The sequence below is a fragment of the Chiloscyllium punctatum genome, chromosome 18 (assembly GCF_047496795.1).
Source record: "Chiloscyllium punctatum isolate Juve2018m chromosome 18, sChiPun1.3, whole genome shotgun sequence".
NCBI classification, from domain to species: domain Eukaryota; kingdom Metazoa; phylum Chordata; class Chondrichthyes; order Orectolobiformes; family Hemiscylliidae; genus Chiloscyllium; species Chiloscyllium punctatum.
The window spans coordinates 96,503,427-96,522,391 of record NC_092756.1 but is presented as its reverse complement, the minus strand read 5'-3'; the positions used below and the strand labels follow the sequence as shown (position 1 = coordinate 96,522,391).

General features: G+C 42.1%; 1 protein-coding gene across 5 annotated transcripts in view; it reads left to right on the top strand.

The window, feature by feature from the left end:
- Nucleotides 1-18,965, top strand: part of ap2a1 (adaptor related protein complex 2 subunit alpha 1) — a 64,568-nt gene that overhangs the window by 34,999 nt on the left and 10,604 nt on the right. For 3 of the 5 annotated variants that reach the window (XM_072588859.1, XM_072588858.1, XM_072588856.1), the window contains exons 14-22: nucleotides 655-822; nucleotides 2,058-2,197; nucleotides 4,911-4,973; nucleotides 9,442-9,519; nucleotides 12,532-12,614; nucleotides 13,774-13,864; nucleotides 16,813-16,935; nucleotides 17,214-17,330; nucleotides 17,544-17,613. In XM_072588859.1, the coding sequence (XP_072444960.1) occupies nucleotides 655-822; nucleotides 2,058-2,197; nucleotides 4,911-4,973; nucleotides 9,442-9,519; nucleotides 12,532-12,614; nucleotides 13,774-13,864; nucleotides 16,813-16,935; nucleotides 17,214-17,330; nucleotides 17,544-17,613 (933 nt within the window). The remainder of the gene's footprint in view (nucleotides 1-654; nucleotides 823-2,057; nucleotides 2,198-4,910; nucleotides 4,974-9,441; nucleotides 9,520-12,531; nucleotides 12,615-13,773; nucleotides 13,865-16,812; nucleotides 16,936-17,213; nucleotides 17,331-17,543; nucleotides 17,614-18,965) is intronic. The other 2 variants (XM_072588860.1, XM_072588861.1) reach the window with 2 other exon arrangements.

The following is an 18,965-nucleotide window of genomic DNA, read 5'->3' as shown; positions in this document are numbered from 1 at the left end:
ACATGCCAGGATTAAACGGTGTGCTGCACATTTAGGGGTAATTATTTGCATGAGCCATTTAAATTCAGTAACAGTTTGCTTGCAGTTACTAAAGTGAGTATGTTTTGTGAGCAATACAAACGAGAATGTCCCGCGGTTGAGTCAGTGTTAGCTGATCTCCATTGGACTGCAGTAAGTAAGTGAAGGGATAGCAGATTATGCTTCCTTATCTAATTGTTTTGCAGTGATCTCTAGAAGAAAGCATAGGGTTACCTGTGATGCCTTCCATAATAAAAGTATCTGCCAGCTCTAAGCTCATAGATGCAGACATAAGAATATGAAAAATGGAAGCAGAAACAGCAACTTCAAATTTCCACTATCATTCAGTAAAACCACAGCTAATCTACTCCATCGACTACTTTCCCCACATTTTTTCACTACCTTGGTTCCCTTAATTCCCCCCAAAAAATTGATCCCTGAATATATTCAGCAACTGAGTGGCCATAATGTTTGTCATCAAATGCCAAAGATTCACAATTCTGGTTTGGTAATTTGGGTAAAGATACCTAAGGGCCATTGACTTTGGCATGAATGGGGTGAGTAAATAAGATGCGATCAGCAATCAAAGTTGAGCCCCAGTCCAAGTAACTTTTCTTCCTGTCCTCTCCTCTGCAGGCCACTGTCTTGGAAGAGATGCCCCCATTCCCTGAAAGGGAGTCCTCCATCCTCGCAAAGCTGAAGAAAAAGAAGGGACCAGGCACTGTGACGGACATGGAGGAAGGGAAGAAGGAACAAACTGAGGTCAATGGTGGTGTTGAGCCTGCCGTCAATGCCAGTACTGTGGTGAGTACAGTATTGGCTATTGCAGGTCAAACAGTCACAAGTCTGATTGTGGGTGGCACTCAATTTCCAAATGCACTGTTTGGAAGTGTGGAGGCACCTTCAATTGAGACATTTAGGAGAGGTTTAGATGGTTACTCAGATAAAAATGTGTGCAAGGAAAAATATAGGGGATATAAAATATAAAGAGACTCATTTTAAAAGCCAATGCCGATGCAATTGGCTGAGTAGCCTCCTTCTGTGCCACAACACCACTGTGATTCTGTGAAGTCCTTCTCCAGGATAAAATGCAGATTAAGACTCCCATACAGCAATGAGGAAGTACTGAGCTGAAGGTTCTTTCTTAAATGTATGCAGTGATAGGAAAACCACCTCTGTCTGTGCATGCTGAAGGTGAGTTGTGAAGGAAAGGAATGACAATGACAATGCAGAAAAAGGAACCTTGCCCCCAGGCACTTACAGACACAAACTGCGGCTGGAAAATCTGAAATGAAAACAAAAGTGACCTGGTTAAAAGAAACTGGTCCTTCTTTCAGCGTTTGGTTCAGGCCACAAATCTGAACTTATTTTACATTTCCAGAGGTGCTGCTGGGCCCATAGCATCCTGGTGTTTTCTGTGTCTCTTTTGAAAGAATGAATGTGTCTAATTTCTCGGGATACTGACAAGTTAGAAAGTGAGTCACCTTGGCTGTAGAAATCTAGCTTAAAAATCAATGTAACCACTAGACACACAGTACGGGCATAAATGGAGCTGTTAACAAATCTGCAGCAGAACCACACGCAATGAGGCAAAAGCCTCCCGTAATGAAGAGCTTTGGGAACCACAGGTCACTCCCAAGCTGCACTCACCATACATCTTGAGAATTTCAGATGCCAGATTCCCCAAAGAATGAAATCTAACCAGTTTGCATCTGACTGAATCAATATGATTCAGTTCCACAGTTCCCTGCAAACTAAATCTGTTGATTGATCATCCATTCACTGGCATGCTGTTTCCCCACATTTCTTTAATTCAAATGCAGACCAATCCACTCCACCCCTATAGCTCTGGACCATTAAATGTAGGAGCAAATGTGGTCTGTTCGGCAGGATCATAGCTGATCTGATAATCCTCAATTTCACACTTAGGGCGAAATGGCCCGCTGTGGCCATCTGTGATTATTTTGATAAATGTACAGAGAGCTTCTGGAATGATTTCTGACTGTGTTGTACCTTGGTCATATTTGCTTCTCTTCCAGTCCACGCCCTCCCCTTCTGCTGACCTCCTGGGTCTGAAGAGTGCTCCTGCCGGTGGAGGCAGCCTGTTGGTAGATGTGTTTTCTGATGCAGTGCCCGCAACGGGTGCCTTGGCGCCTGGATCTGAAGACAACTTCTCCCGGTAAGTGGGCAGCTTTTATGTCACCTGTCCTTTGGGCTTGCAACTGGGGCACAAAGTAATTGTAATCCAACTGGTGTGGTAGTGCTGATATTGTACAGGTCATATTTTGTGCACTGAGGAGCTGCTTCTTTAATGCAATAATTACAACGTGGTTTTGTTCAAAGTGTTTGTATATGTTTTTTAGAAATAAAATACAAAACTGAGCGTGTGGCACACCGCTCGCCTCCAAATATGATCCTTATACTAGTTTGGGCAGAGCTGCTTCAGCACACGAGATGGGACTGAGCGTGGATCTGATGTTGCAAGCCATCAGATCAGATGTGCAATGAGAATTGTTAGCTGGCTTGGGCCAATGATTGACTTGTGGTTATTGCCTTGTAACTGTGGAATAATTCCAGAAGAAGCCGAGGCTTTGATAAACCATGGGGTGTGAGAGACACAAACCCTGTGAACTCCCAAGATCTTTACATGAGAGTAAGTTCTTCTCCCAATGTGTGTCAGAACCTAGTGATTTTTCTCCCTGACCAGCCGCCTCCCCCCCCGCCCCCAAAATACAGCTATAACTTACTTGTATGCAACCCCAATGATACAGTCACTATTCAGTGCTAATAACTCGAGGGTGTAAAGAAGAGTTGTAAAGGCCCAGTTTGATTGCACTTGCGCCTCTTGAGTGAGGACTGTGGATACAAATTGTACTTCACAATCTAAACTGGTATCCCAGTGCAATACTGTCAGATGAGATATTTAAACTCCTCTGTGGTAGTGTTGATCACTTTTTTTGGGTTGGGACCCTTGTTGTGCACCAATAACGGCAGCCATGTTTGCTCTCACGATAACAGTAATGTAATTTGTTCTGTGAAGTGTGTTAAAATGATTCTGATCATTTTGGTAGGTAATGGCTAATTCCAATGTTTGTGTTTGCAAAGCAGTTGCCTTTTTCAGATTGAAAGATGAAGCAACAAGGTTGTCTGCTTTTAATCCACTCTTGCTTAGATTTTTCAAAGGGCATGTGCAAAACAGGGGTTCTCTTAGAGAGATGGCAGCCAACTTCAAACTCAGCAGCAGAAATTTGAAGTGAATCTTGCTACCCGAAATCTGTTCCACTTTGAGCAGTCTTAAGCAGAATTCATGTTAACAGAAGCAGCATTCTCCAGACATGGTAAACCTGCAGTTAAAACAAAAGCCTGATGTACTGCACCTCCATAGGGAAAGAAATAAAGGGGTTGGGAGATGTCCCCTTGTATGAGGAAGACTAGAATTAGAGGACACAGTTTTAGGGTCTTATTTTTTAAAGTTCTTGGGAGACTTAACAGGGCAGAAGTGGAGAGGTTATTTCCCCTTTCTGGGCAAGTCTGGGATGAGACAGTGTAATCTCAGTAAAACATTATCCATTTAAGACAGATGAGGAATATTTTGTGAGGATGGTCAATTTGTGGGACTGTTTACCGCAGACAGCTGGGTCATTTAATTATGTTCAAGGCTGAGATATTTAATTAGAAAGGGAATTGAGGGTTGTGGCGAAAAGGCAGATAAGTGGAGTTGAGGATTATTAGTTCAGCCACAATCTCATTAAATTGCAGAGCACTCAAATGGTCTATTTCTGTTCCTATGTTCATGATCCAAGAGATATCCCGTTTGATAGAGATGAAAACAAATTTTTTTGTTAGTCTGTCGAATTCTGTTCTGCCAAAACCAGTAGAAGCTCAATCATTGAACTTATTCAAGGGAGAGTTGGAATCTTAATAGGTGTGAGAGTCCAGGGCTCTGGAGGGAAGGGGGAGTCTGATCATAACCAGATTATGCACGATCGCATAGCATGTCAGAACAGTTTTGAAGAGCCGAATGTTCTAATCCTAAATTAACATTTCAGATCCCTGATTTTGATAAGACCCTATTAATCCTGTTTCTGTCCTCACAGGTGCTGCCATAAATGCTGCTGAAAGCATTTTCTGTTTTTATTTCATGCTAGCAGTCTGAGTTTGATATGAACGTTTTACAAGAGGCAAGAATGATCATTGGCCTTTCCGTTTTCCCCTCATCGGTCAATCTTGTAACAGCTAACCTGCCACATGGTGTTACCCATGTATTTTGCTCCAAGTGTAATAGAGGAGCCTGTATTTTAGTATTCCAATCTGACCCTGACAGGGATAATAGACTTCTGTCACCTCTGGGACCCAAGTACAGTTCGTTCTTGGACCAGATGCATTGGGTGTTGTCTCCTGTTGATCTTAATACAAATGAGTTGGTCAGTCTTGAGTCAGGCCAGAGAAAGTCCACAGGCCCTGGCTTGACATAAAATGACAGTTGTATCCAAATAGGCCATGTACTAATTGGAGCAGGAAAAATGTTTCTTGCTGTGGTACAGGGAAATCTTCTGACCATGTTGCTCAAGTCTTGAGGCAACTTTTCACCATACCTAAAATGTGCGGCATATGAATCAGGAGTGCTTGATGTGGTAGTGTGGGCAGGAGCTGCACTCTCTAATCTATTGTGTGGCATTAGGAGTACCTAATGCTGAGTGCTCATGACAGGCAAATGTAACGTTCCTCACTATGTGCACAAATTGCTTTTTCTAAACTGTTGTAAAATATTTGAAGGCAAAAAAAACCTTGTGACTTGACCTTTGAATAGTTTGTGTGGTGGTTGCTTTGTGATTCAGTTTGTCCTCTTTTCTGTTCCTCTGCACGCTTGCCTGTGATTTGGGATTGTGCAGAAGCTTGGATCTGCCGGGTGAGAGCCCTGCATCGTTGCTGGTGGACGCAACCCTGGGTGCAGAGTAAGCTGTGTACTACTGAGTTGAGCTGAACTGTCTAAACCCCATCCATCCCCAGCTCTGAAACAGTCCAGGGTTCAAAAGAGAATGTTGTTTTTACTCCAAATATATACAGCACAAAGACACATTCCTGCATTTCACTTTACCTGCAGTGTTGGAAGTGTCTAGACAGGAGACCACCTTTACAACTTTTAATTACAAACATTTCAATTGCCGGTATGGTCGTATCAATTTTTTTTTAAGCATCAGTTCAAAATGCTTTTTTAAGCTGGCTGACAGAGGAATATCAAAGGAACTTTGTTCTGTTCTGAATGTTAGTGATATGTAATGCAGCCATTATTTGGTGGGTACAATGAAAAGCCTGAATTATTCACCATTCAATTTACTTTGAGGGAAGAAAATTTGCTACCTTTGCCTGGTCTTGGCCTGTGTGTGACTCCGTTCCCACGCCTATGTAGCAGGTACATTCTGAAGTGGCCAAGTAAGGCTCTGTAACTACGGCAGATAATGCCCACATCCTGTGCATAAATTAAAATCTGGTTTGTTCAAAATGTCTTTTTGCTAGTATGAAGTAAGACTTCAATCCATTAGTCTCTATGGAATGCAGTATATATTTCATGTAAAATAACAGGATTATGTCTGATTGCCAAATTAATGTGGTAGTACTTTGGTGTGTGTGTGTGTGCAAATCACCACTGAAATGACTGTTTTGTTGTCATGTTCATATCACTCTTTCAGTCTGCTTCAAGGTTTTGAGGTGACTCAAATGCCAAGCTGTCAGCAGTTCTGCATGGAGTTGTAATCATGTTTGATTTGTTCAGAGCATGGAGTGCACCATTTGGTGATTTGTGCAAGTTTTCTAATTTCAGTTCAGTGAATGGTTGGTGTTTTCTTATCTGATGAAAATGAAGCTGGTTAGGACAAGTGATTTTTGTCTGTCAGAAGCTGGCATTTTTATTCACCAGGAGCTTCTAATTCTAAGTTCCCATTGCAGTGTGTAAAATTGAACAAAATTTGCTCAAAGTAAACCAAAATCCCTTGCCCTGTCCATTGATGACCATCTCCATTTTCTCATTGAATAATCATTTATTAGTGATTGTGGTCTGGAAGTTCTGTCTTTACCTATTTGAACTCCGTAATTGTTTTTTTCTTACTGTGAAGGTTGATGCATAGCGCACATTTATATAATTTTTATCTCCTCCATGATGTAGCTAGTAACAGGGCCATCCCAGCCTCCTCCTTTGAGACTCTTGCTTCTCTTCACTTTTTCATGCTCAAACTCTTGTATGGAATTCTTGAATCACAAAATATGAAAATAGACTTTGAGAAAACTTAGCATTTAACTTCCTCACCATTCATTCTCTTTCCTTCTCCCCTCCCTTTCCTTCCCCCCCCCCCCCTCCTTCCCCCCCCTCCCTCTCCTCCCCCTCTCCTCCCCCCCCCCCCCCCCCCCCCCATACACAAGGAATCTTTTGACATTATAGCACCACCAGTCACTTCTTATCATTGCTACACCTTGCTTCATAATTAACACCTTTTTCTCTTTTATCCTATTTTTCTGCCCTACTCTTCTGAATGATTGATGCTCATACTTGACTACTCCTTCACAGATTCCAGTCACCCTGAGTGACCAAAGGCCACTCGTTTTGAGCATGCAAATGCCAGTGGGCTGCTACTTCATGAAGAGAATTGGAGCCAACAGCAGGCTTGTCCTCTTCCTCCTCCGCTGATGGTCTCCTGCTCTCCAATATAAATCAGAAGTAGAAATCCTGGACAACCTTGTTTGAGTCAAGTTCTAGTATAAAGGTCCCGACCAATCCCCTGACTGAGAAGAGTGCAGACTGTGGAATTGATGCTTGAACACTCAGGCTTTGTATTACTTGTGTTTGGAGAGAAGAGATGGAAACCCTCTGGTATTTACTACCAAATCCATTTTGGCTTTTGTGACATTCCCAGTCTCAAGATTTTTTTTTTCTTCTTCAATGTAAGCCATTGGGGTGTCTGTCTTCCAGGGAGCCATTGACAGGGATTCATTGAAGACTGGGAAAGTTCCGATTGGATTTCAAGACTTTTGAAATTCTTTGACTGACTAGCCTGGGGGAATGTGATGCAGAAATGGTTATATTTCTCAATATGATTGTTCCTGACCTCTTGCATCCCACTTTAAAAAGAAATCTACCAGTAAGACACAGAGTGGTATGTGTATGGAATGAGCTGCCAGAGGAAGTGGTGGAGGCTGGTACAATTGCAACATTTAAAAGGCATCTGGGTGGGTATTGAATAGGAAGGGTTTGGAGGGATATGGGCCAGGTGCTGGCAGGTGGGACTAGATTGGGTTGGGATATCTGGTCGACATGGACAGGTTGGACCAAAGAGTCTGTTTCCATTCTGTACATCTCTATGACCTGACAGGCGAAATTCCTCAGCGTATAGATTAGGCCAGTGGAGTGGGAGACAGGTGACTCTTTCCTCCCCTCATCACCCACATTCCATTTTGTAAAGTGATGGACCATGAACTAAGCTGTTTAAATGTTGCCGTGGTGTGGAGCTTTAGCCACTGGCTCAGAAGAACTATAGCCCCTCTCGGCTACCATTGATGATAAAGAGCAAACTTTCTTGATCTGTGGCCTTACCCTTCCTACCGGTGTAATCACCTCCAGCTATGCAATCCACCATCTCTGCACCAAATAGGCAACTTTGTTCTGTGATTTGTCTTTTTGAATGGTGTGTACACGTTTTGACAAAACCAGCATATTCTAACTAGCACCTGTTCTGATAATGCTGCGGTCTGTTGGAGAGTTTTCTGGGATGGATGAGGTGCAACAAAGGACTAGGAATCCATTCTGAATTGTTTTGAGATGTGAACACAAAGCTGTGTTTAAAAGTTTTTAAAAATAATTTTCCTCAAGTTTTTCATAGTGGGGAGGCAGCTCCCTAGTGGGCAGAAGTGATGGGAGAAGATTGAGAGCAGATTTGATCAAGTTTTTCAAAATCGTATTTGGGCAGAAACTGTTCCATTGGCAGAAGGGTCAAGAACCAGAGGAGAGAGACTTAATAAAGACAAAAGAACCAAAGCTGCCGTGGACATGATGGGCTGAATGTGTTGCATCCTTTTTGATTCCTCCAGCACAGACCTGATCTCCATTACTCCTTCATTTAGTGGTTGTCCCTTCAGCTGCCTGAGCCTAGGCTATGGAATTTCCTCCTCATACACCTCTCCTTTTAAGAAGCTTCTGTGAAAATTGCATCTTTTTTGTCATCTGCCTGAGTAGCTCACACTATTCCATCGTATTTTAGTTTGATAACACACCTGTGAAGCTTTGAAGTGCTTTACTACATGAGAAATGCTGTATAAATGCAAATTTGTTGTTGATTCATCAAGGTCAACTGTGTTCCATCCTTAGTGAATATATACATTGTCAACAATCACTGCCCTGGATGTGGCTTTGGGACCCAACTGGACTGGTACAGTGTAAGATAGCCTGGTGAGCCATGAAATTGCAGGCCTAAGGCTGATTAATAGAGTAGGTATCTGTTGAGGAAATGTGAGGCGATGATCCCAGTTTGTTCATTGTCACCCCATTGGCGAAGTGAAGAACAAAAGACTTGCTGCCAATAAATTGGAAATTGGATGTCACTTAGTAAAAATACCTTGTGCCTCCGTGAAAGCATACATGTTTTAGTCAGACACAGCATGGAGTTGTGTGGTCTGTATTACGTGAGAAAAGAGTTCCTTAATTCTTGCAAGAAACTTTTTGAGCCCTGCGATCTGCTAACTGCAAAGAAAATTGATTAAAGCTGATACCCACCTAATTCCGTAGGGGCCAGAACATCAATCTGCGATCTTAATCCACACGGCTTTACTCTAAATGTTTTTTTTCTTGTTTTTTTTTCTCTGGGTGCCAGATCTATGTAGCTGTATCACAACATATCATTCAGGAGTTAATATCGAAGAATGAAGCTGGGGATGGCCTAAATCAGGCCTTCATTTTGTTTGAGGCTATAGAGAGCAAATTCTAGATGTGTGTGTGTGTGTGAGAGTAAATTTGTGCATCAGTCATGTAATTAAACATTATCAAGCACGTGTTCTTTATTTTTAGCCCACTTGGCTTTTAGGTGCATGCAACCTCCTTCCTGTAAGATTAACAATTCAGACTCCTATTAACACTTCAATACAGCTTCTAGTTTTGATCACTAAATGGCATTGATAACAGAACTGTGCTGAATGCTGTCTTTTCAATCCCCATTGTTCTTCAACCTTCTAATCCATTCTCTTTCCTCCTACCCCCTGTATTTTTCCCTTTTCTGTTTTGCTTTTCTCTCTCTCTCTCTCTCTCTCTCTCTCTCTCTCTCTCTCTCTCTCTCTCTCTCTCTCTCTCTCTCTCTCTCTCTCTCTCACACACACTACGTGTGTCTGTCTCTTTTTTTTTCCCCCCCTCTCTATCTGTGTCTGTTTGTTTCCATCCCTCAGCACTGTCACGACTGTGCCTGCTGCTGGCTCTGAGGACCCTGCTTTGCCTGTACCTGATGCTGATGATCTCCTCAACAAGTAAGGAGGTTAATTCACTTTCTCTGTCCACTTCAGCTTGTCTTTTTTTAACGTTGGACATTGAATTGCCTTTAAAAGAAACTGTCAATATTTTTTTTTTAAAAGCAGCCTCTTCACTTTCCATTGGAGCTCCTAAAGTTCAGTACCCAAGATTCCCTGCCAGGTGGTTGCTGTCTAGTTTTCACGTACATCATTATGGTGCAGTTGATGATAAATTTGGTTTTGTTTCATTCCAGCAGCATGTCTTGCCATTTCAGAAATACAGGACTGAATGTTCAACCTGCTCCTCGGGGCAAACACTTCAGCAGGATTAATTGCTCGAGCTCTTTAACCCTGAGTGTATTTGGAGCTCTGTTTCCCTCACAGTTCTGGGCGAGAAGGAAATACGAGAATGATAGAGGAGGCTAAAGTAGTTGATTTTCAGGAGATAGACTTGTGTTCTCTGTGAAAGATTTTAAGGGCTGATCTCATTGCAATACTTCAGATGATGAAAGCAGTTGAAGAGGTGAGAGAGAGAGAAAAATTGTTTTTCAGGAGAGAAGCTGCAGAATGTTGGGAGTTATTGATGACATCAGAGCCAGGATGATGTCAGGAAATGGAAGTGTGGAACTCTCTCCCCCAAAAGGCTGGGGATCACTTTGAAAGCTAACAAAGATACATTCACAGATCTTTGGGTATTTCAGGCGGCAAACCAAGTTACAGAGTTAAGATGCAGATCAGGCAGATCCATTTGAATGGAGGAACTAGCCCAAGGGGCTAGCTGAAGTGGCCTCCTCTTGTCTCTCTGAACTGGACTGACGGGCCATTGCAGCCTCCCTCTGTTCTGTACTGTCCCAAGATTGCACTTGTGTCTCAGCTCGTTGATTTTCAATATCGGTAAATCAAATCTCTGGGCCTGGTGTAAGGACTCCCTGAAAGCTCTCATTGTTGGTTGTGTGGGACTCTGGTGCCCTGCCTTTGACAAGCAGGTGACTGCATGATATTAATCAGGCCCGTTGAGTGGGTTTGGGACGTTAGGTTGACTGTCACCTGGCTTTCCCCCTTCTTTTTGTATGGCAGGGAACATAGTGAAGCCTCTTGCAACAGGAGTGGGATGTTGGGAATCCCATGGCCTGTCTGTGCACAATTTGTCTGCACTGTTCATTCAAGTCCATTGTAGGGCATATCACTACCACCTGCTGGTGATTGGAGGTGGTGCAGCTCTCAACTAACAAAGGCCAGAAAGGTTCAGTCCATTTTAGTGTCGGATTTGGAATTCTAATGATGTTGGGCTTTCAAGTCCTAGAATTTCACCAGTTCTATTTCCTCCTGTTGCTTTAAGTGTACAAGAACCATTGGTATATTGTTAGAGAGGACAGTATTAGTGATATTTAGAGCATGGATTCATTGAGGGGAGTTGGATCAACAACTTGCAAACTGCAAGGCTGTGTTTATTGGAGTTGAAGGAGGGATCCCCGTGGAAACACTCATTGATTATGCTTCAGAAAGACTGAAGGTTCTTTGCACGTGTTTGTTAATTTATGCCACTGACAGATACATTGGTTCAAATGCTGTATCTTCAGGCTGCTAACTTCAGTTAGCTCTGTATATGAGGGCAGTCAACTGGTTCCTTGTCTCTCTGCAAACAGCAACTGTATCTCATGGTTATACAGGTTTAAGTTTAAGATTTGTACCAGGTATGTATACACAAGATGTTATAACGATTTGGATGTAGGTTTGCTCGCTGAGGTCCACTGAAGATGTTACCTAGTAAGGTAACGAAACATCTGGAAATGAACCTTTCAGCTCAGCGAGCAAATCTACATCCAAAACCTCAACCTGAGCTACAACCTTCTCAAGACTCGTTATAAAGATTTGTAAGGATATGAGACATTTGGTTGTTGAAGTCAACTACAGCATCTGAGGAAATGCTGAAAGACTGATATTGAGGACAGGAAAAAAGGATTTGAGTTGATGTCTGCACAGCGACTAGGAGGGTATAGCTGCTTCCCTGTATGGGGACTGCTGATGCTGTGTGACCAGAACACTTTGACGTGGAGCAATTGACTAAATATTTTCAGGATTCCATACTCTGAAGCTCAGCAAAGTATAAATGTGTTTGAGAATCAGCGAGTGCATTGAAGTTTCTTTTTGGGTGTTGGGGTGTTTGGGGGGGGGGGGGGGGGGGGGGGGGTGTGGGTGGGTGGGGTGGTGTTGGGAGGAGAGGAAGGATCTTGTTTTATGGAGAGGTATTGGTGTTGAGGCAGTGAGTTGCCCCAAACCTTTGCCTAATGGCCTCCTGTAAAAGTTCATTAGTTAATGTAGATACATAAAAAAGATGGCCATTGTGTGTTTTTTTATTCCTTTGGATGATTAATTCCCATTTTATTTTTTAAAAACAAAAGCAAGAGTACAGTCAGTTCTTCTATAATGTGGTAGTTCCGTTCTTGTGCAATTCCCCATGTTAGTAGAAAATCGTGTAATAGCAGCACCATTGAAGCTAATGGGGCTGGAATTGTGTTATAAGCAATTCATGCTTTAGAAATTGAACTCAATTCATCAATCATGTTATAGCAAATTCATGTTAACGAAATGTGTTATAGCAGAACCACCTGAACTAATAAAATTGCATCTGTACTGTAGTTCTGGGGACTAGTACCTGCACTGAACATGCTTTATCCTCTTGGTGTGTGTAGGCCACCCAGCTGTACCATTATAACTTCTGTCCTTTCCAGCTTGATGTGCATCTGTGGAGAGCATTTTGAGCTTCAAAGGTGGAGTACTGTCAGTGTCAGATTCACCACTTGTGGGAGCAGCGTGAGAGGATAAGTCAATGTTAACGCTGACTTTCCAATGTGTTGAAGTCAAAGTGCAAGTGACAGCACTGGTCTCTGTCAAGTCTTTCAATAGCTGCTGTTCTCCTCGGGCATGTTGCCTTGGTTGTAGGTATAAACAATACTGTTCATTGTCAGCTGATCTCTCTCTTTTATTTGCATGCTCTGTTTCCCCCCCCTCTTATTCCCTAAAATGTAGGTTTGTCTGCAAAAATAACGGAGTCCTGTTTGAAAACCAGCTTTTACAGATTGGAATAAAGTCAGAATACAGACAGAATCTGGGTAAGTTGTTCTTCTTTTCATTGTTCATTTTTTTCTCTTCAGATTTGCAGGCTTGAGTTAGGGTAAATTAGGTTTCAGGACCCGTGCTCACAATTTGGGCAAAATCCTTTTACTTTTTTCTCGAAGTTTCAAGCTTGATGGTGCTTTTCCTTGTCCCCAGCACTTCTACTCGAGTGTGCTGGCTCTTTGTGGCATCCTCCCACCACTTCCATCAGCCCTATGTGTGCATGAAACCGGATTCCAAGTTCTCATCTGACGGACCTAGCCTTCATTGCGCAGATCTTTGAGTATAGGAGTTGGGATGTCATGTTGAGGTTGTACAAGACATTATCGAGGCCTCTTCTGGAGTATGGTGTCCTGCTTTGGGAGTCCTGTTATGGCAAGGATATTATTAAGATGGAGAGGGTGCAGAAAAGATTTACAAGAAATTTGCTGGGAATGGAGGGTTTGAGTTACAAGGAGAGACTGGGACTTTTCTCACTGGAGTGTTGACCTCACTGACATTTATAAAATCATGAGGGTTATAGATAAGGTGAATGGCAGATGCCTTTTTGCTGGTGTAGGGGTTTCAAGACTATGGGTGCATTTTTAAGGTGAGAGAAGAAAGATTTTGAAAAAGACACAAGGGGTAATTTTTTTTGTGATTCATGTTTGGAATGAACTTCCAGAAGAAGTGGTGGATGCGGGTACAGTTACAGCATTTTGATAAGTACATAAAGAAATGTTTGGAGGGATATGGTCCAAGCACTAGCAGGTGGGACTAGATTAGTTTGGGACTATGATGGGCAAGAACTAGTTGGATCCAAGCGCCTGTTTTCGTGCAGTATGACTCTCTTTCCATTGAAGACATCACTGTTTGGAGAAAATCCTCACCTCAACGAGACTCGGTGGGGAGTGGGAAACCAGACATGACTGCTTATCCCAGCTTCTGACCTAGAATGCATCTCCCTGGAGTATCCAAAGACCAATTCCATAATTTGAGAGTTAACTTGGCACCTTTCTGGTATTTCTTTGATTGCTAGCATATTGTTTCCATTTAGAAGATTAGGTTTTTTTTCCAGTAAACAATTTTTAATTTCTAAGCCGTCTGTTTTGGCTGACCTCGCCAAAGACCTTGTCAGTGAAAGAGCTGATCTGTTTATTTTGTCTTCATGTCTAGGTCGAATGTACCTGTTCTTTGGAAACAAGACTTCGGTCCAATTCCTGAACTTCACACTGAATGTTAGCTGCCCTGGAGAGCTGCAAAATGATATCCTTTGCTTCCTGTCAGCATGGATTGGAATTTACTGAGAATGTGCTCTCCTGTTCAATATGGGCTGCTGTGAAGGCTTCTAAAAGGGCAGTTACTCAAGCATCAATTTTTAAAAATAAAAACCTCTTGGGCAAAAATATCCAGCTTCTGTTCAACTTGTAATATTTAACGAGAAAAAGCTGGAATTGTTTTCCTTTCCAAGAAGGTTTAAAAGATTTAATGCAAATATTTCAAATTCTGGTGATGTTAGACGAGGTGGAGAGAAACTGTTGGAAGGGTTAGTAAAACAAAAACTGAGGCTCTTTCAACATTCAGTTACAATGTTTAAAAGACATTTGGATAAGTACATGAATGGGAAAGGTTTGTAGGGATGTGGGCCAAATACAGGCAGGCAGGACTAGTTTAGTTTGGGATTATGTTCAGCATAGACTGGTTGGACCAAAGAGTCTGTTTCCATGCTGTATGATTCTATGATGGCTATTCTCCGATGTATACACAGGGCATGTTATTCTCCATACAGGCAATATTTTTCTCTATAATATACGCAACGCCCAATTCTCTATAAGATACACAAGGATAGCTATTCCATGTGTTTTTCACAGGGCACGCTGTTCTCAACAACATAAATGTTTTAAGAAGGATATTATTAAGCAGAAGAGGATTCAGAAAAGATTTACCAGGAGGTTGCCAGGAATGGAGGGAATGAGTTATAAAGAGGGGCTGGATGGATTGGTACTTTTTTCACTAAAACGTAGGATGTTGAGGTGACCTCATAGAGATTATAAAAGCACGAGGGGTATGGATAGAGTTAGTCGTAGGTGTTTTTTCCCTGGGGTGGGGTCTTTCAAGATTAGGGAGCATATTTTTAAGTGAGGAGAAAGATTTAAAGACATGAGGCAATTTTTCTTTACACAGAGAATGGTTTGTGTGTGGAATGAACTCCGAGGAAGTGGTGACTATGGGTACAATTGCAACATTTAAAAGACATTTGGATAAGTACGTGAATGGGAAAGGTTTGGAAGGCTATGGGCCAAATGCAGGCAGGCAGAACTAGTTTAGTTTGGGATTATGTTCGGCATAGACTGGTTGGACCAAAGGGTCCGAGCTGTATGAGTCTCTGACAATGAAATTGCTTTCCAAGCCTGCAAGTGCTAACTTTTACAAGGATGGGGGCAACAGATGCATGGGAACACTTACAAGTTCCACTCAAAACCATGTACCATCCTGGCTTGAAAATATGTAGTCTGTTCTGCTGTAATGTGTGCTGCTTCAATGCAGATTGGCTTCAATGCAGTTGAAGAATTTAGGTAGTTATTTGTAGAACACGAACTTTCCTTGCCTGTATCGACTATAATGTAATACTGGCACCATCAGTTTAAATTGCATGATTTCATAATAACGTGAGATCACGTGAGAATGGAGCTATCGTGTTCTATCAGAACTGAGTATCTCATTATTACCCAGCAGTGAAGGAACAAATGCTTAAGCTCCCTTCCTAACAGCACTGTGGGTGTACCTACCCCCTCATAGGTTGCAGTGGTTCTAAAAGGTGACTCATTATCACCGTCCAAATAAGCCAATGATGTCCACAATTCATGAATGTTTTTTTTTGATTAAACGTCTAATTGGCAAAAGAACCAGTTGCTATACAGTGCATAGAAGAAAAATCTACTGAGTTATGGTCTAGAATATCCTTTTTGACAGTATCATAGATGCAGTTTCAATAGTGACTTTCAAAAGGGGACTGAATAAAAACTTGGGAAGGAAGAAAATTGGACTATAGGAAAATGCCAGAGGGCAGCGGGTCCAATTGAATGGCAACTTCACATACAATGGGTTAAATGCCTTGCCTAATCATTCCGACTAGGACCCAAACAGCAAACGCAACCTTTATATAAAAGATGACACTTACAGAAATGTAGCATGTGTTCAGAGAGACTTTTGCAGTGACAGTTGCCACCTACTGCCAAGTCTAGTTGTATTCCATATTAGACCCAGGACTATCTCTGTGGAGATAGCAAGAACTTTAATGAAAGCACTGGATTCTGTGTTTGAAAGCCAGGTAACAAGCACTGTAGGGGGAATGAGCCATGCGCATCTTGCTTTTGAGTAGCTGTAATAACGAAGAAATGTGCCAGTCAGCCAATTTGTACATAAGTAAGCTTCCATAAGCAATAATGACCAGGTTGCGTTTGGCAACATTGAGGGATAAACATTAACTAGGACCCAGGAGAGCTCCACCTGATGATACGCTTCTTAACAGTGTCAAGTGTTTTTTTTTAATGGTCCAACAGTAGTGTAGCAGCAAATTCCTGCAGATGCTGGAATCTATACTGAAAACAAAAAATTACTGTAAATCTCAGTGGGTCACATGATCCAGGCTGACACTACAGTGTTGGGCCAAGGGAGCATAATACTGTTGGAATCAAAACAAAAAAAATGCTGGAAATCACAGGAGGTCAGGCAGCATCCATGGAAAGACAGCAAGCTAACACTTCAAGTCTAGAGTCATCTACACTCAAAACAGTAGCTTGTTATCTCTTTCCATAGATGCTGCCTGACCACCTGTGATTTCCAGCATTGTTTTTGTTTTGATTCCAAGAGTGTTGGCCCAACACTGTAGTGTCAGCCTGGATCATGTGTTCAGGTTTCTGGGTTGGCGTTGGTTACCTAGTCCCTGTGTGTATACATATTGTGTCTCCCTCTGCATTTGCACAAAAATCAACCTTGGCCAGTTGATTCTCTCCCAGTTTAATAGTCAACTGAAAGACATTGTCTATACTGGACTGCAAGAAACAGAAATGTGTCAAGGTGCCAGAAGGCAGTTGCGGTCTGTGGAACTATGAGAAGTGAGGTGCACATGAGAAAGAAGAAACATTTAAGTGAGGAAGCGAAGAAGGTGGTGTCATGCAATAGCACGTTAAATTCTTTAACCCTGTTGCCACAGCTGAATATTCAGGCCAAGCCAGTGGAGCCGATTGTAGAAGGTGGAGCACAGGTTCAGCAAGTGATTAACATCGAATGTTTGTCAGATTTCACTGAGGCCCCCCTGCTGAACATTCAGTTCAGGTACAGAGTTTGCTTAGTGATTGCCAGCTTCATTTGAAAGCATCTGCAAACATTTTTTTTATAATCATTTACAGCCACTCCGCTAATAGCTGCAATTTATTTGTTTATACTTTGTAACCATTACCCACTCTTTCTTCCCAAAAATGTGGAGCATAAATTTCTCCTCCTGGTACAACACAACTGGAACAGAGAATCAAGCTTCCTAAATCTAACCTCTTTTTAAATATCAATCTAAATTTCATTTTAAAAATCTCTCTCTTCCCCCTTTTGGTTGGTAGATACGGTGGAACCGTGCAAAATATCACCCTAAAGCTGCCCATAACCGTCAACAAGTTTTTCCAACCAACGGAGATGGCATCTGAAGACTTCTTCCAGCGTTGGAAGCAGCTCAGCAGGTACACAGAGAACAGAGTCTGGAGTTCTGGTAATCACACTGGACAGTGAACCCTGTATGGTGGAGGCTCAGGAGGTTGGGTACTGATAACATTTACAGGTGGTGGAATTGTTTGACGTGATTGTAAAAGATGCTGATGATCTGCACGAGCCTTCAACATCGCTGCCATTGTGTTATTTATGGTATCTTGTTCTTTTTTTTTTCTTTTCACCAGTCCCCAGCAGGAAGCACAGAAGATCTTTAAAGCTAATCACCCTATGGACACTGAGGTCACCAAGGCTAAGGTAAACTTCTCCCTTAATCCATTGAAGCTCATCTTCCTTGTTGCATTATTCCTAATGAGTATGAACCTTTGTCTGAGGAAAGGCAGTAAGACCATAAGGTATAGGAGCAGAGTGGGCCTCTCAGCTCATTGAATCAACTCCAGCATCCAGTCATGATGGATATGTTTTCAACACCATTCCCCAGTCATAAGAATCTAGGTATCTTTTTGTACCTAAGATAGTCCTGTAAGTGGTAACTTGTAAACTTCTCACTCAATTCGTGAATACATGTGACAATAAAGCTACTTCTAATTCTAACAGACGAAGAATGATCATTGAGTGAGGTGTCAAGCAGACAGTGCTAATGTGATGAAGATTTTAAAATACTGGAATCATTTGGAAACTTGGATTCAACTAGGGGTGAATGGGTTTGTGAAGGGGGCTTTTTTCTTTTTTAAAAAGGTCAAAATCATTTTCAACAGTGAGGTCAAAACAGCCTGTCCAAGAAAGCAGAAACTTGTGTGAAATGACTGGTGAGGAATCAGCAATGTCGTAAGTTAAATACAGAGTGTTTTATAAAGCTGAGTTTTATCTGCAGATGTTGGTCATGGGCTAATAACAGTTTGAGTTCAAAAGAACAATCACCCCAACAGAAGGGCAGATTTTAGAAATGTCTCAGGCTGAGCGAGTTAGTGGAAGTCTCCGGGCCCCTGAGCTGGAAAGACGTTTTTAGCTGTTCCTGTTGTAGAAGGGCTAGAAAGAGTCAGGTGAGTAAGAGCTTAAGAGTTCCCCCTCTAGGTACATCTCTAGCAGGCATATTTGCATATTGATAAAGAAATTTTGTTTTTGCATACATTTAACAAACGTTAAAGCCCTTAACACTATGAAAGTTGCAATTTATGTATGGAAAGTTAAAATCTCCTACTATTACAACAGCCCCTTTATTCTTACATATCTGAGATCTCTCTACATATTTGCTCCTCAATTTCCTGCTGATTATTGGGGGATCTCTATTTTATAATCCGGCTATGTATATCGTCCCCTTCTTATTTCTGTGTTCCACCCATATAGCTTCACTGGGCAATCCCTTAGAAATCTCTTCCCTAATTACAGCAGCAATGTTTTCTGAATCAAAAACACCACTCTCCTCTTCCCCACCCCCCCCACTCCCCAACTCTTGTCTCCCTTCCTATCCTTTGCCTCAGATGCTGCCTGACCTGCTGTGCTTTTCCAGCACCACACACCAACTCCCTTGCTATCCTTCCTATAGTGTATAAACCCTGGAACATTGAGCTGCCAGTCCTGTCTCTTCCTCAGTCATGTTTCTGTAACAACTACGATATCCTAGTTCCATCTTTGCGTACGTTTTGAGT